The sequence below is a fragment of the Nerophis ophidion genome, linkage group LG10 (genome assembly GCF_033978795.1).
Source record: "Nerophis ophidion isolate RoL-2023_Sa linkage group LG10, RoL_Noph_v1.0, whole genome shotgun sequence".
Classification (NCBI taxonomy): domain Eukaryota; kingdom Metazoa; phylum Chordata; class Actinopteri; order Syngnathiformes; family Syngnathidae; genus Nerophis; species Nerophis ophidion.
The window spans coordinates 38,027,880-38,042,874 of NC_084620.1; the positions used below are offsets into that span (position 1 = coordinate 38,027,880).

A 14,995-nucleotide genomic window follows, 5' to 3' on the forward strand; every position below is an offset into this window, starting at 1 on the left:
GCCTTTTTTAAAAAAGAGAGTTTATACAATATACACAGCACCTCTAGGAAGGTCAAAGGTGAAATGTAACGCAATAGAGGAGGTGTTTCCGGCTGCGGTGCGAGGCCGGCAGATGCGCCATATGCTGGGGTCCCACCTTGAGTCATCCAGGTGGCATCTCCCGGTGCATCAGTGGGGGCCTCCTGCTGGAAGATGCTGCCTGCAATCTCTAATTGCCTCCACCATCTGCTCTTTTTTTGTCATACAGCGGCCCCACCCATGCTGCACCAAAAAAGCCTCCGCCACAATCAAACCCGCTGCTAAATGACAAATTCTGTTTATGATGACAATAACAACCTGGATGGTCACTGAGATTGGAACAAATAGTAATCATTTTAATGTTGGCGTTTTGTTTTTGCAAGCATTTAAAGGGGAACTGCATTTTTGGGGGAATTTTGCCTATTGTTCACAACTGATTTTTTTTAACTGCATCTAAATAAGAGTCTGCTTACAGTGGAGCCAATGGCAGCGCCACTATCCCGCCCATAAAATGCGATAACTATTCAAAAAGCGCCAACAATACTCCATTTATATTTCTTGACTTGAGTATCAATCAAGTATTAGTGATATTGTTATTGTTTATAGCGGGGACTTGATCACTTCTGTGTGTGTCTTTGTTTACATCTGCTGTTTCTTTGCTTCCCTGCTCTTTGAAAATTTATTCCAGATCATAAATCATGCATCAGACCTGCAAAGTAAATGGCTGAGGATATAATCCCACAAGATGGGGCACTACACAGCCATGTAGGACCTGGAACCTACAAAACAAAAGATTTTTAAAACAAAGTTCTAAAGCTTAGTGAAATATCAGACTGTAGGTGTATTTTTTTTTTTACCCTTCGTTTGTTGTATTTTGGTGCCTTTCGCTTGATTATAAAATGTTGATTGAGAGGGAGTGTGACGTTCATATGTTGTCAATAGTCAGTGTTTTATTGTTCATGGTTAATATTGTAAATCTCACATTTTTTATTTTCTTGTACATTCTGGGTGTCTCATTCAGTAAAATTTTTTTTTAAATCCATTCCGTTTTTTTAAGGTTGCTTTATGAATGATGAGTCATGATTGGCTAAGGTTAGTGCAAAAGATCGCGGCAGGCCAATCAGAGGCAAGATAAGCCGGGTCATGGCGCTTTAAAAACAGGAAGCAATATCAAAACACATTGCCCACAGCCGTGGCAGAAACTACATGAGGCAAGTGTCTTGTTTAAATACTGATGTTTCTGCCAGGTTGCATCAAGAGGCCATTTAACATTTTATAAGTGTTCTGTTTTGTTTTGGCTGACTTGACAATGCACAGCTGTGTGAGCAAACCACAAGGGAGTAGGGGGCCGATGGGAAAGTGTCAGCACCGAGTACCCCATGCTGCTTACTTAACACTGGTATAAAAGTTACATTGGCCAGGTTATTGTCATTTTGGTTTCTGTTGAAACAGTCAGTAGTCCTGTGCTGGAAAATCCCCATTCCAATAGAGAGTATATTTTGGTTTTGATTTATTATTATTATTGTTTAATTGCCTTCAAAGTAATTTGTTTCTGGTGACTTCCTCCTCCTTCCTCTGTACATAGTGCCACATCTTTGCCAGTTAAAAGAAAAGGTAAAAAGCCAGACAGAGGGCATGTTCCTAGTTTGTGTTTTGCTATAATTAACAATTAAATATATATTATATATATACAATATATTATCTGTCTATTTGTTTAGTGGAAAGTTGAGTAAAACTAACCTTTCTCATAACGGTCCAAACCCAGCTCATGAACAATCCAAAGCTTGGTGAATTCTGCTTTGCAATAATAGGGAGAGCTGACGTCAGATATCAAAAAGCGACGTTGTAATGAACGCAAGCCACAAGCCATTATCCCTGTGGGAAATTTTCTGACACCTCCTGCTTAAAACCCAAAAATTCAAAATTTCTGTAGGGGTGGCTTTCTCTGTAATTTAGATACATTTAATCTAGAGCTAGGGTTTTGACTTGGGGGCCGCATTGGGCTTAAAAATGTGTATGTTTATATACATATACTTACATATGTTTATATATACCTATACATATTTATGTGTATATATGTGTATATTCAATATATATGTAAATATATGTTTATCATATATACGTATACACACAATGTATATATTTATACAGCGCTGAAGTACGTTTACTTATATAGATGTTAAATATATGTGTAATGTAATTAAAAAGGCATCTAAATAAATTTGATATCAAAATCACTACACTAACTTTAGTTGATTTTTTTAATCATTATATATAACAACTAAGGGACGGCGTGGCGCAGTGGGAGAGTGGCCGTGCGCAACCCGAGGGTCACTCGTTCAAATCCCACCTAGAACCAACCTCGTCACGTCCGTTGTGTCCTGAGCAAGACACTTCACCCTTGCTCCTGATGGGTGCTGGTTGGCGCCTTGCATGGCAGCTCCCTCCATCAGTGTGTGAATGTGTGTGTGAATGGGTAAATGTGGAAGTAGTGTCAAAGCGCTTTGAGTACCTTGAGTACTAGAAATGCGCTATACAAGTACAACACAAAAAAAAGAAAAAAAAAAAGTCTTCTGTCTCAGAGTGATCTGTGATAACGATCACACAGCTGTTTTTACACCTAATCTGCGAGCGCAATGCTTTTAATCTGCATAATATTTTCATAACAATTTGAATAGGGAAGTTTGCCAAACATGTAAGAATACAGCACAACCTGCGGTAAAATCATATATTTCAAAGGTATGCGAAATTACAACGCTTTTTTTTGCCACACTGCAGAGCATTGATCGTGGCGTAACAACAATCTTTTCTACCAAAATAAAATGTCAGTTTGCATTGATTAAAGAAAGCTATAACAGACTGAACAAGTACACATAACTTCAACTACTTTCACTTTAAACCCCCTCCAACCCACACACACACTCACACACACACATCAGACCGTGACAACAATGCAATACATACTTGCCAACATTCCCGGATTTTCCAGGAGACTCCCGAAATTCAGCGCCTCTCCCAAAAACCTCCCGGGACAAATTTTCTCCCGAAAATCTCCCGAAATTCAGGCCTAGCTGGAGGCCGCGACTCCTCTAACTCCATGCGGACCTGAGTGAGGACAGCCTGTTTTCACGTCCGCTTTCCCACAATATAAACAGTGTGTCTGCCCAATGACGTTATTACTGTAGAGTGATCGAGGGCGAGTTCTTGGTTTCTTATGTGGGTTTATTGTTAGGCAGTTTCATTAAAGTCCTCCCAGGGCGGTAACAACACACAACAACAGCAGTCACGTTTTTGTCTACAGTAAAGCAGTTCGTCTGCCGTAAACAGCAATTTTGTGACACTCTTAAACAGGACAATACTGCCATCTAATGTACATGCACCACAACACCTCCAGGCAACACTTCCAGGCAACTTCAACCCTTTACTAATACCCTCCTCCATTCACATCCCTTCTCCCCGGATTGTAAATAACCTTAGATAGAACTTTTTGTTGGAGGCTCCCAATAAAAATAATGTAAATATGTGAGGAGCTGTGACGCCAAATTTCTTCTCCCTACAAAAACCTCCCCCCCCCATTTACTTCCGGGGTCATGATTAATACAGACGTTTTGTTAACGCTATATTATAAAAATATAACGCTATACTATAAAAATATAACGCTATACAATAAAAATACAGACGTTTTGTTAACGCTATATTATAAAAAAATTTAAAAAACAATTTACAAACACAAGCTATGGGATGACATAAGAGGAAACGTGACCCCGGAAGTAAATGCGTCATCCCATAGCTTGTGTTTGTAAATTGTTTTTAAATTTTTTTTATAATATAGCGTTAACAAAACGTCTGTATTAATCATGACCCCGGAAGTAAATGGGGGGGAAGGTTTTTGTAGGGGGGGAAGACATTTGGCGTGACTGAGCCATCACATGGGTGACGTCATCGTCTGCGACTTTTGGTATAGGCAGGGCTTTTGTCTTAGCACCGAAAGTTGCGAACTTTATGGTGGATGTTCTCTACTAAATCCTTTCAGCAAAAATATGGCAATATTGCGAAATGATCGAGTATGACACATAGAATGGACCTGCTATCCCCGTTTAAATAAGAAAATCTCATTTCAGTAGGCCTTTAACAGTCTGCTTTCCGCCACAGAATTGTGACGAATCGTCTTCAAATAACCCTCGGGGTTATATAAAGGTGAAAAATCACTTTTCTTGTCAAACTTGTGATGTAGAGTAGCTTGGACAACCCTGATCTGAAATGCTTCCTTAGCGTGCTACATTTGGCCCACCAAAAGTGCACTGTTCATTTTTCCATACATTATTCCATGCCTGTGTTCCATTTCCCTCAATCCAAGCTTGTCATTGGTGATCTGTAGCCAAGAACATTCACCTTGTGTTGCGCTTTAGTAGACACGTTTTGTCCAAAAGGAGCCCAGGAAAGAACAGAAAGCGAGGAAAGAACACGTGGATAAATCTCCCCACCTTTTTACTCCCCTCCAGTCGCTGCCTTTAACGCGGCCCATGAGGGCGTCAGGCAGGAAAAGGAGTGTTCCTGCCAGGCGAGGGTATCTGAGTTCACGTCTTTCGCTTCCCGTCTGGCCAGTCTTTTTTTTTTTTTACCTCTCTGCATGTTTCAGGCAGCAAACGTCGTGCAACACGCCCGTACGCGGCCTTAATTGAAAGCTGATATTTGTGCGTTACATGAAGCAAAATGCGGCGACGCCGCTGACGAATGAGAAATGTCCCTCTCGCAGTTGCTTTGAGGTGAGCAGCAAAGCTCTCACACATTGGAACCAGCGGAAAGAATTCCTCGTACGCCGTTTCCTCTGCGTCTTTCTCTCTCTCGCACGGGTTTCCTCCTGTGCACGTACCTTTCCCTTTTTTAATGATCACGCAAATCCTCTTGGCTGCTAGATAAGAAGAAAGATTCCGCAGTTGGAACTGCCAGTAATCATAATAGCAGACCTCCGCCAAGGCCAAACAACGCTAGCTCCGAGCAGCCCCAAGTAGCCCCAAGTTGTGCATTAGCGTTCATGCTCTCGTCACTTTTAAAATGAAGGAAATGTGAGGAAGCAAACAATAAGAAAGGATCACTAAATTTATCGGGTACAGTAAGAACAGCAGAGTACGCCTGCCATATGGAGGATCTTTGATTAGTCTTTTTGTAGATGTCCACAGGGCTCCTGTCTATAGATGGTCTGTTATATAGAGGATCTTTGACTCAGGTTTTTAAGTAGGTCCTGAGTGTTTCTGTCATATAGAAGATCTTTAACTAGCATTTTTAATTAAAGAGATCCACAGTGTTCCTGTCAAATAAAGGATTTTTGACTTGTGTTTTTAAATAATGTCCTGAGTGGTTCTGTCATATAGAGGATTTTTAACTAGCATTTTTAATTAAAGAGGTTCATAGTGTAACTGTCATATACAGTGGGGCAAAAAAGTATTTAGTCAGCCACCGATTGTGCAAGTTCTCCCACTTAAAGTGATGACACAGGTCTGTAATTTTTATCATAGCTACACTTCAACTGTGAGAGACAGAATGTGGAAAAAAATCTAGGAATTCACATTGTAGGAATTAAAAAAAAAAAATTGTAAATTATGGTGGAAAATAAGTATTTGGTCAACCATTCAAAGCTCTCACTGATAGAAGGAGGTTTTGGCTCAAAATCTCACGATACATGGCCCCATTCATTCTTTCCTTAACACGGATCAATCGTCCTGTCCCCTTAGCAGAAAAACAGCCCCAAAGGATGATGTTTCCACCCCCATGCTTCACAGTAGGTGTGGTGTTCTTGGGATGCAACTCAGTATTCTTCTTCCTCCAAACACAACGAGTTGAGTTTATACCAAAATGGATACATGGATGATACAGCAGAGGATTGGGAGAATGTCATGTGGTCAGATGAAAGCAAAATATCCTAGGATCCTAGACTTGTGTTTTTAAAGAAGGCCCTGAGTGGTTCTGTCATATAAAGGATATTTGACTAGCATTTCTGATTAAAAAGACGTGCACTGTGCTTCTGTCATATGGCTTATCTTTGACATGTGTTTTTAAAGAAGGTCCTGAGTGGTTCTGTCATATAGAGCAGTGATTCCCAACCTTTTTGTATCCGCGGACCGGTCAACGCTTAATAATTTGTCCCGCGGCCCGGGAGGGGGGTGCCCTTTTTTTTTCTTTTTTTTTTTTCTTCTTTGTCATGAAAAAGAGACGTTTTTGTCATGAAAAAGGGAGTTTTTTGTCGTAAGTGCACTATTTGTAGGTGTATATTGTGTTTTTTATGTTGATTTAATAAAAAAAATATATATATATATTTTATTTTTTTATATATTTTTTTTAATAAAAAATTCTTCTGCGGCCCGGTACCAATCGGGCCACGGCCCGGTACCGGGCCGCTGCCCGGTGGTTGGGGACCACTGATATAGAGGATATTTAACTAGCCTTTTCAATTGCAGAGATCCAGAGTGTTCCTGTAATATAGAGGATCTTTGACTTGTGTTTTTAAAGAAGGTCCTGAGTGGTTCTGTCATATAGATGAACTTTAACTAGCTTTTTTAATTGAAAAGGTCCACAGTGTTTCCGTAATATAGAGGATCTTTGACTTGTGTTTTTAAAGAAAGTCCAAAATGGTTCTGTCATTTAAAGGATCTTTGACTAGTGTTTTAATTTAAAAAGTCCTCCGTGCTCCTGCCATTAAGAGGATCTGTGAGTAGCGTTTGTAAAATAAAAAAAGGTAAACAGTGCTTCTGTGATATAGAGAATCTTTTTAAAAAAAAAGGTTCCGAGTAATTTTGTCGTATAGAGGAACTTTGATTTGTGTTTTTAAAGAAGGTCCTGATTCTGGTTCCGTCATAAAGGATCTTTGACTAACATTTTTTTTTAAAAGAGGTGCACTGTGCTTCTGCGATATACAGCATATTATTTTTAACTTGTGTTTTTAAAGAAGGCCCTGAGTGCTTCTGTCATATTACGGATATTTGACTAGTGTTTTAATTACAAAAGTCCTCAGTGCTCTTGTTATATAGAGGATCTTTGACTCAGGTTTTTAAAAAAGGTCCTGAGTGGTTCTGTCATATTGAGAATCTTTCACTATGTTTTCAATTAAAAAGGTCCACAGTGCTCCTGTCAAATAGAGGATCTTTAACTTGTGTTTTTAAAGAAGGCCCTGAGTTGCTCTGTCATATTAATGATTTTTAACTATCGTTTTAATTTAAAAAGTCCACAGTGCTTCTGTTATATAGAGGATCTTTGACTAGCAATTTTAATTTTAAAAAATGGTTAACTGTGCTTCTGTGATGTACAGGATCTTTGACTCGTGTCTTTAAAGAAGGTTCTGAGTGGTTCTGTCATATAAAGGATCTTTGACTAGCATTTTTAATTTAAAAAAAATCCGCAGTGCTCCTGTTATATAGATGATCTTTGACTTGTGTTTTTAAAGAAGGCCCTGAGTTGTTCTGTCATATTAATGCTTTTTGACTAGCGTTTTAGTTCAATAAGTCCACAGTGCTTCTGTCATATAGAGGATCTTTGACTAGCAATTCTAATTTTAAAATATGGTTAACAGTGCTTCTGTGATGTACAGAATCTTTGACTCGTGTTTTTAAAGAAGGTTCTGAGTGGTTCTGTCATATAAAAGATCTTTGACTAGCATTTTTAATTTAAAAAAATCTGCAGTGCTCCTGTTATATAAATGATCTTTGACTTGTGTTTTAAAGAAGGCCCAAAGTGGTTCTGTCATTTAGAGGCTCTTTGACTTTCCTTGTTGCAGTAGATTCTTAAAAGTAGAAAGCATCCTTAATAAGCAAATTATTGGGTTGTATTGTCACGCTGTTGAAGTAAGACTAACTCCCCCCTCTTTCTCAATGTGCTTGCAGACTCACAGCAGTCAGGAAGTCCCAGTAACAATGAGCCAGGCAAGAACCCTCTTCCAGGTATGTGGAGTACCAGTCATCCATCCTCCACTCCACGAGGCCTTTGTTCTTCCACAGTTAATTCTCTGCACATACACAACATATGCCCCCTGCCCCCGGGGATTTATCTGCTTTAAAACGTGTCGATCTGCAGTCAAGCGACAAGAAAACACAGGCCGGCGGGCTAAACGGCCGTTTTTAAGTGTAATAAAAAAGAGGCCCCATCAATAGCAACTATATAAGTCAAAGTGACACATCTGGTGTAAAGATAATAGCGTCTTCAAATGACTGCTGACATCCGCAAGCTGAGGTCGCACTTTTTAAAATTGCACGGACTGCACAGGAATAAAAATTTTATTGGTAGTAAAATTTGAATTGTCCTCCAAAAAAAAGGAAAACATGAAGGACACTTGAGAATTGGGGGGGGGGGTTATTCCTGCAGTTTCCTGCTTGTGTCGTCACAGTGATGGAATGAAAATAGAATAATTAGCGATCTACCTCCAAGAGCAGGTCGTGCTGTTGCTGGTGCCAAGGCAAACATGCCGGCCAGCAAGTGACTACGCCATTGGCTCATTTGGAGCATCGGGGCCTTGTCGATGCCAGCCGAGCTGCTGCCTGTCTTTCTGGCACAAGCCGAGCGCTCCTGGCTGCGCTTCAGAGCCCGGCCACACTCGTTTTCACTCATTTGAGTGTGAATAACCTCGCCGCTCGTCTTATGTGACTGACAGCCGGTGACGAGCGGGGCAGCCATGGCCAGGAAGTGCGCGCGCGGGAGAACGCTGCAGGTGATAACTGACGCTTCTCAAAATAAATGATCTCCTGTCAAGATTTTGTTTGCGTTAGGACAGTCGACTTAAATATATTGCGTCAAGTAACGGCTGCAATGTCATTATAGATAGGGAGCTGGCATGCAGTATGTGCATGGTTGCCATGGCGAACACAGCATCACCGTCTTCAGTGTTCAATAACAGTTGGTCCTGTCATGTAGAAGATGTTTGACTAGCATTTTTACAGTAGCGTGTCCAAAGCGCGGCTCAAGGGCCAATTTGGTCCTGTAGCGCCTTTTTCAAACCTGCCAACATGTAGTTTTTGACATGTACGTTTTTTTGCCGGTTTTAGTTTCACTGTCTTGCTCCTCCCCTAACAACAGGTCAGCTTTTTTTTTTTTATTGGCTCTTGGCATATTGTAATTATGTGATCTATTATTAGATGTTACACCAATTAGAGTTGTCATCATCACAGATGTTTTGTTGAGATAGGTTAGCAGATACAGTGGGGCAAAAAACTATTTAGTCAGCCACAGATTGTGCAAGTTCTCCCACTTAAAATGATGACAGAGGTCTGTAATTTTCATCATAGGTACACTTCAACTGTGAGAGACAGAATGTGAAAAAAAAATAATCCAGGAATTCACATTGCAGGAATTTCAAATAATCCATCCATCCATCCATTTTCTACCGCTTATTCCCTTTCGGGGTGGCGGGGGGCGCTGGCGCCTATCTCAGCTAAAATCGGGCGGAAGGCGGGGTACACCGTGGACAAGTCGCCACCTCATCGCAGGGCCATTTCAAATAATTTATTTGTAAATTATCGTGGAAAATAAGTATTTGGTCAACCATTCAAAGCTCTCACTGATGGAAGGAGGTTTTGGCTCAAAATCTCACGATACATGGCTCCAATCATTCTTTCCTTAACACGGATCAATCGTCCTGTCCCCTTAGCAGAAAAAAAGCCCCAAAGCATGATGTTTCCACCCCCATGCTTCACAGTAGGCATGGTGTTCTTGGGATACAACTCAGTATTCTTCTTCCTTCAAACCCGATGAGTTGGGGTTTATACCAAAATGGATACATGGATGATACAGCAGAGGATTGGGAGAATGTCATGTGGTCAGATGAAACCAAAATAGAACTTTTTGGTATAACCTCAATTCGCCATGTTTGGAGGAAGAAGAATACTGAGTTGCATCCCAAGAACACCACACCTACTGTGAAGCATGGGGGTGGAAACATCATGCTTTGGGGCTGTTTTTCTGCTAAGAGGACAGGACGATTGATCCGTGTTAAGGAAAGAAGGAATGGGGCCATGTATCGTGAGATTTTGAGCCAAAACCTCCTTCCTTCAGTGAGAGCTTTGAATGGTTGACCAAATACTTATTTTCCACCATAATTTACAAATAAATTCTTTAAAATTCCTACAATGTGATTTCCTGGATTTTTTTTTTCACATTCTGTCTCTCACAGTTGAAGTGTACCTATGATGAAAATTACAGACCTCTGTCATCATTTTAAGTGGGAGAACTTGCACAATCAGTGGCTGACTAAATACTTTTTTGCCCCACTGTATGTATGTAGGTATGTACATTTTTAAAGGGGAACTGCAATTAAAAATTTTTTTTTTGCCTATCATTCACAATAAATATGAAAGACGGATGGATTTTTTTTTTTAATGCAATCTAAATATTAAATAAATGCGATCAAAAGTGCTTACAATGGAGCCCGTGGGAGCCGCTCTGTTCTGCCTATAAAAGCTCTAAAAAAACATCCAAACACCTCCAACAGGGTTTTATATACATTATGTAAGTATATATGTAATGTAGTAACAGGCACATTTATAATAACATTTTATATTGATGTATTTTTATCATGTCAAGCATACGCAGCACATTATTTTAAAACGCATCACAACTTTCGCTTTTTTGTTTGCAACATCACTACATATTACTCGCTGCAGACTTCATTAGAGCCAACAAACATAATAAAACATTACTAACTGTAAACGGTCTGCTGTCATTTGGATGCCGACTGCTAGGATGTTCATATATTGTTATATAGATGAAGAATGAAGGGAGGTAGAGCCGAACGTCTTCCTATGTCGTTCTCGCCATTTACGAGTCTAATTTGGCTGTCAAAGTGCACCAACTTCTCGGAATACATCCTTAGCCTTCTTCTGTCCAGGTGAGATGCATGATTTATGATCTTCAATAAACTTACAGGAAGCAAGGAAACATCAGACCACTCGATGGTGTAAACACAGGCTTGTGATCACATAAAAATAGTTTATCTGCGTTCGCGCTTATAAGAACAATATCACTAATACTTGTATAATAGTCAAGTCATGAATTGTATATGGAGTATTTTTGGCTCTTTTTAGAGGTTTTTATTGGATTTTATGGGTAGAATAGAGGACTTCGCATAGGCTCTGATGTAGATGGGATTTTATTTACCTTTACGTAGAAGTTAGAATGCATTAAAAATCTATTCGCCGTCATGTCTTTCATAATGATTGTGACTGATGGGCACAATTAAAAAAACAATGCGGTTCACCTTCAAATTTGACTGTGAAAAACAACTGGTTTTTGCTTTTAATATTTTTAAATTGTATACAGCTGTTTTTGTACTTTATTATTTTATTTTCTCTATACTTTAAAAAAAATATTTTCGAGCTTTAACTTTTCTGCTATTGCTATCACTGTCCTGTATACTACATATTGTTTTGCTGATACTGTAACCCTAATTTCTCTGAAGGCACACATAGAAGTATTATTTTAGCAAAATCATTAGCAAAGTGTATCTCAATTTCCGTGCGTGTGTCCTAATTTGTGTCTCTGTTTATCAATCATAGTGTGTGTATTCAGATCTGCGTACATGTGTTTTAAGTTGTCTCTCTAGCCCTAATCAGAAATAACCACTACTCCAGGTGACTTTTGCAACACTTCTGCTGTGTAAGATTTGAGCGAGCGCATCCAGGTTTGCGAGCGTGTAATACAACATACATTCAGAAGTGTGTGCGTGTAATACAGTGGTTTGAATGACATAGTGTCGTCTGTGGTTGCTTAAATGTTGGCACAGTGGATTGATGGCTTGGTCTGGGATTGATTATATCGATCCATTTGAGTTACTCGAATTACGGCAAGCTGCGAAAACCAAAGTTAAATGAAAAAAAAAATAGAATAGGGAATAGGCAAAATTAAAACACACTATGATCTGATTACACACACTCGGATTGATAAACAGACACACAAATTAGTATACATGCATGTGAATTGGATACACACAGTTTTCAAATAATTTTGCTACAATATTACTTCCATAGCACATGCTCAAAGTTATACGTATCTAATCCGATGTAATGTAATCTAATGCAGTGTAGCATGAACAGTTTCTGTTTTTAATGTTTGAGTTTTATGTTTTGTTCACAACTTTGTCAGCCATTTGGTGAAGCCTTAGCAGCGCTGACATTATATCCAAAATAAAAAAACACATCTCATTTTGTTTCTAAAGAGTTACTGCAAAAATATTAGTCAAAGATCATCCATGTGACGGGAGGCTCCCGCTGTTTTATTTATTGTTCAGCAGGAATGAGTATACTTTCTAACTTTAACAGTAACAAAATGGAGCGACACTGCGAGATTAATGCTCAGCAACATCTCCCTGTGCTTCCATTGACAGTCTATTTGGAGGACAGCTTCATCAAGTCAGGAGTCTTCAGTGTTGCAGAGCTGGTGCGAGTATCCAGAAGTAAGTGTGTGTTTTTGTGCCAGCCATTGTGAGTCACAGACAAGTTCTTTTGCGCGCAGCAGTGACGAAACAACATTGACACCAAAGTCCATGCGTTAGAAAGAATGTGGACGAGTGTACGTTTACCTGCCTTGACAGGTAGAACAATGTCAGTCACACAAACACACGCACACGCACGCACACACACACACATTTACAAAAGGCAGCAATTGAAAATCATCAGAAGGTCGTCGGGATGCAATTATTTGAATTGTAAGAATGCAACACGTGTGCAGAAATGTGTGTTACTGAAGATCTGTTGAGTTGGTGCGGTCAAATCTAGTCAAGCCAGTCCCCTCTGGAACACGCCTGTGTGTGTGTGTGTGTGTGTGTGCGTGTGTGTGTGTGTCTGTCATTGAAGACTGTAACGCTCTATCTGTAGAGACATGTCCATTTTTGACACTTGCTCTTCCAAGAATTCTGCACCTCCTATGGAGGAGGACACCCACAGGCGATGTTGTCAGCGCAGGGGGTGGGGGGCTGTCCATGCTAAATTTACTTAGTCTCCGGTCTAATGCCAAAGTAGCAGGCAAGCCTGACCTTTCATCTCAGCTCCTATCTATAGCTAGCTGTGAGATACTTTTGGGTTAAGCAAGACTAGTTAGAACCCATTTGACCCTTGATCACAGCTACCTCCGCCATCTTGTACTGAATAATACCATTGCATTACATAACATGTGTGGCGCCCTCTATGGGTTGGGGTCAAAAGCTGTATAATCATTAGACAAACGCCCAATGTCTTGTAGACCAGTATTTTTCAACCACTGTGCTGCAGCACACTAGTGTACCGTGAGATATTGTTTGGTGTGCCGTGGGAAATTATGTAATTTCACGTAATTGGTCGGAAAAATATTTTTTGCATAGCTATAATATAATCCCAAAAAAATGTGCCATTGTAGAGTGTCTGTGCTGTCTGGAGATCAGCACAGTAACCATGTAATACTCTTCTGTACCAGTAGGTGGCAGCAGGTAGCTAATTGCTTTGTAAGCCTACTTCAAGACAAGAATTAATGATGGTTATGGTTTGAAGGAACAATTGCGTCAGGTATTTGACAAGAACAACTTTATACTGTCAATATAGGCTATTTAGTTTTGTTTATAAAATCTTCTGCTGGTAGTGTCGTCTTGTATTGGTTACTCGGGTCACAGGACAATACCGGAACCAATGTAAGGAGAACTTAAAGGGGAACATTATCACCAAACCTATGCAAGCGTCAATATATACCTTGATGATGCAGAAAAAAGACCATGTATTTTTTTAACCGATTTCCGAACTCTAAATGGCTGAATCTTGGCAAATTAAACGCCTTTCTGTTTATCGGTCTTTTAGCGATGACGTCAGAACGTGACGTCACCGAGGTAATACACCCGCCATTTTCATTTTCACATTACAAACACCGGGTCTCAGCTCTGTTATTTTCCATTTTTTTGACTATTTTTTGGAACCTTGGAGACATCATGCCTCGTCGGTGTGTTGTCGGAGGGTGTAACAACACTAACAGGGAGGGATTCAAGTTGCACCACTGGCAAGAAATCTGCCGCCAGACCCCCATTGAATTTGCCAGAGTGTCTGCACATTTTACCGGCGATGCTAAGACAGACATGGCAGAGAGATGTACGGATAACCTGCAAATGCATTTGCAACGATTAAGTTAACGAAATCACAAAGGTGAGTTTTGTTGATGTTGTTTACTTATGTGCTAATCAGACATATTTGGTCACGGCATGACTGCCAGCTAATTGATGCTAACTTGCTTCGCTAATCGATGCTAACATGCTATTTACGCTAGCTGTATGTACATTAGAAACTAGATACCCACATTTAATGCGAAACAAACACTTACCAATCGACGGATTTAAGTTGCTCCAGTGTCACAAGATGCGAAACTCCTGATCGTTTGGTCTGCACATTTTACCGGTGATGCTAATAAGGCAGCCATGCTATGGGCCACTTCATTAGGTACACCCATGCTATGGCCGAATAGCGTCAATAGCTATTCGCTCAATAGCTTCAATTTCTTCCTTCATTTCGTTTCCGCTATCTGCCTCCATACTCCGACCATCTGTTTCAATACATGCGTAATCTGTTGAATCGCTTAAGCCGCTGAAATCCGAGTCTGAATTCGAGCTAATGTCGCTATATCTTGCTGTGGTAACCGCCATGTTGTTTGTATTGGCAGCCCTGTATGACGTCACAGGGAAATGGACAGTCGCATCGTAAACAGCGAAAATCAAGAACTTTAAAGCTTTTTTTAGGGATATTCCGGGAGGTGTAAAATTTTGAAAAAAACTTAGAAAAATAAAACAAGCCTCTGGGAACTGATTTTTATTGTTTTTAACCCTTTTGAAATTGTGATAATGTTCCCCTTTAAGGGGAAATGATGACACATGTTGTGTGTTGGACACCTGGAAGTGGGAAAAGTAAGAGCGGGAATAAAAGGCAATACACTTTCTTTTGGTGTATTATTAAGCTTAGATTGCTAATAAGTGAACTAATAAGTGACAAGT

General features: G+C 39.9%; 1 protein-coding gene across 7 annotated transcripts in view; it reads left to right on the top strand.

The window, feature by feature from the left end:
- The window catches only part of LOC133560769 (nuclear factor 1 B-type-like), a 161,859-nt gene that overhangs the window by 86,060 nt on the left and 60,804 nt on the right, over window positions 1-14,995 (top strand). For all 7 annotated transcript variants that reach the window (XM_061913671.1, XM_061913672.1, XM_061913674.1 and 4 more), the window contains 2 exons: window positions 7,893-7,949; window positions 12,380-12,448. In XM_061913671.1, coding sequence (XP_061769655.1) covers window positions 7,893-7,949; window positions 12,380-12,448 — 126 coding nt within the window. The remainder of the gene's footprint in view (window positions 1-7,892; window positions 7,950-12,379; window positions 12,449-14,995) is intronic.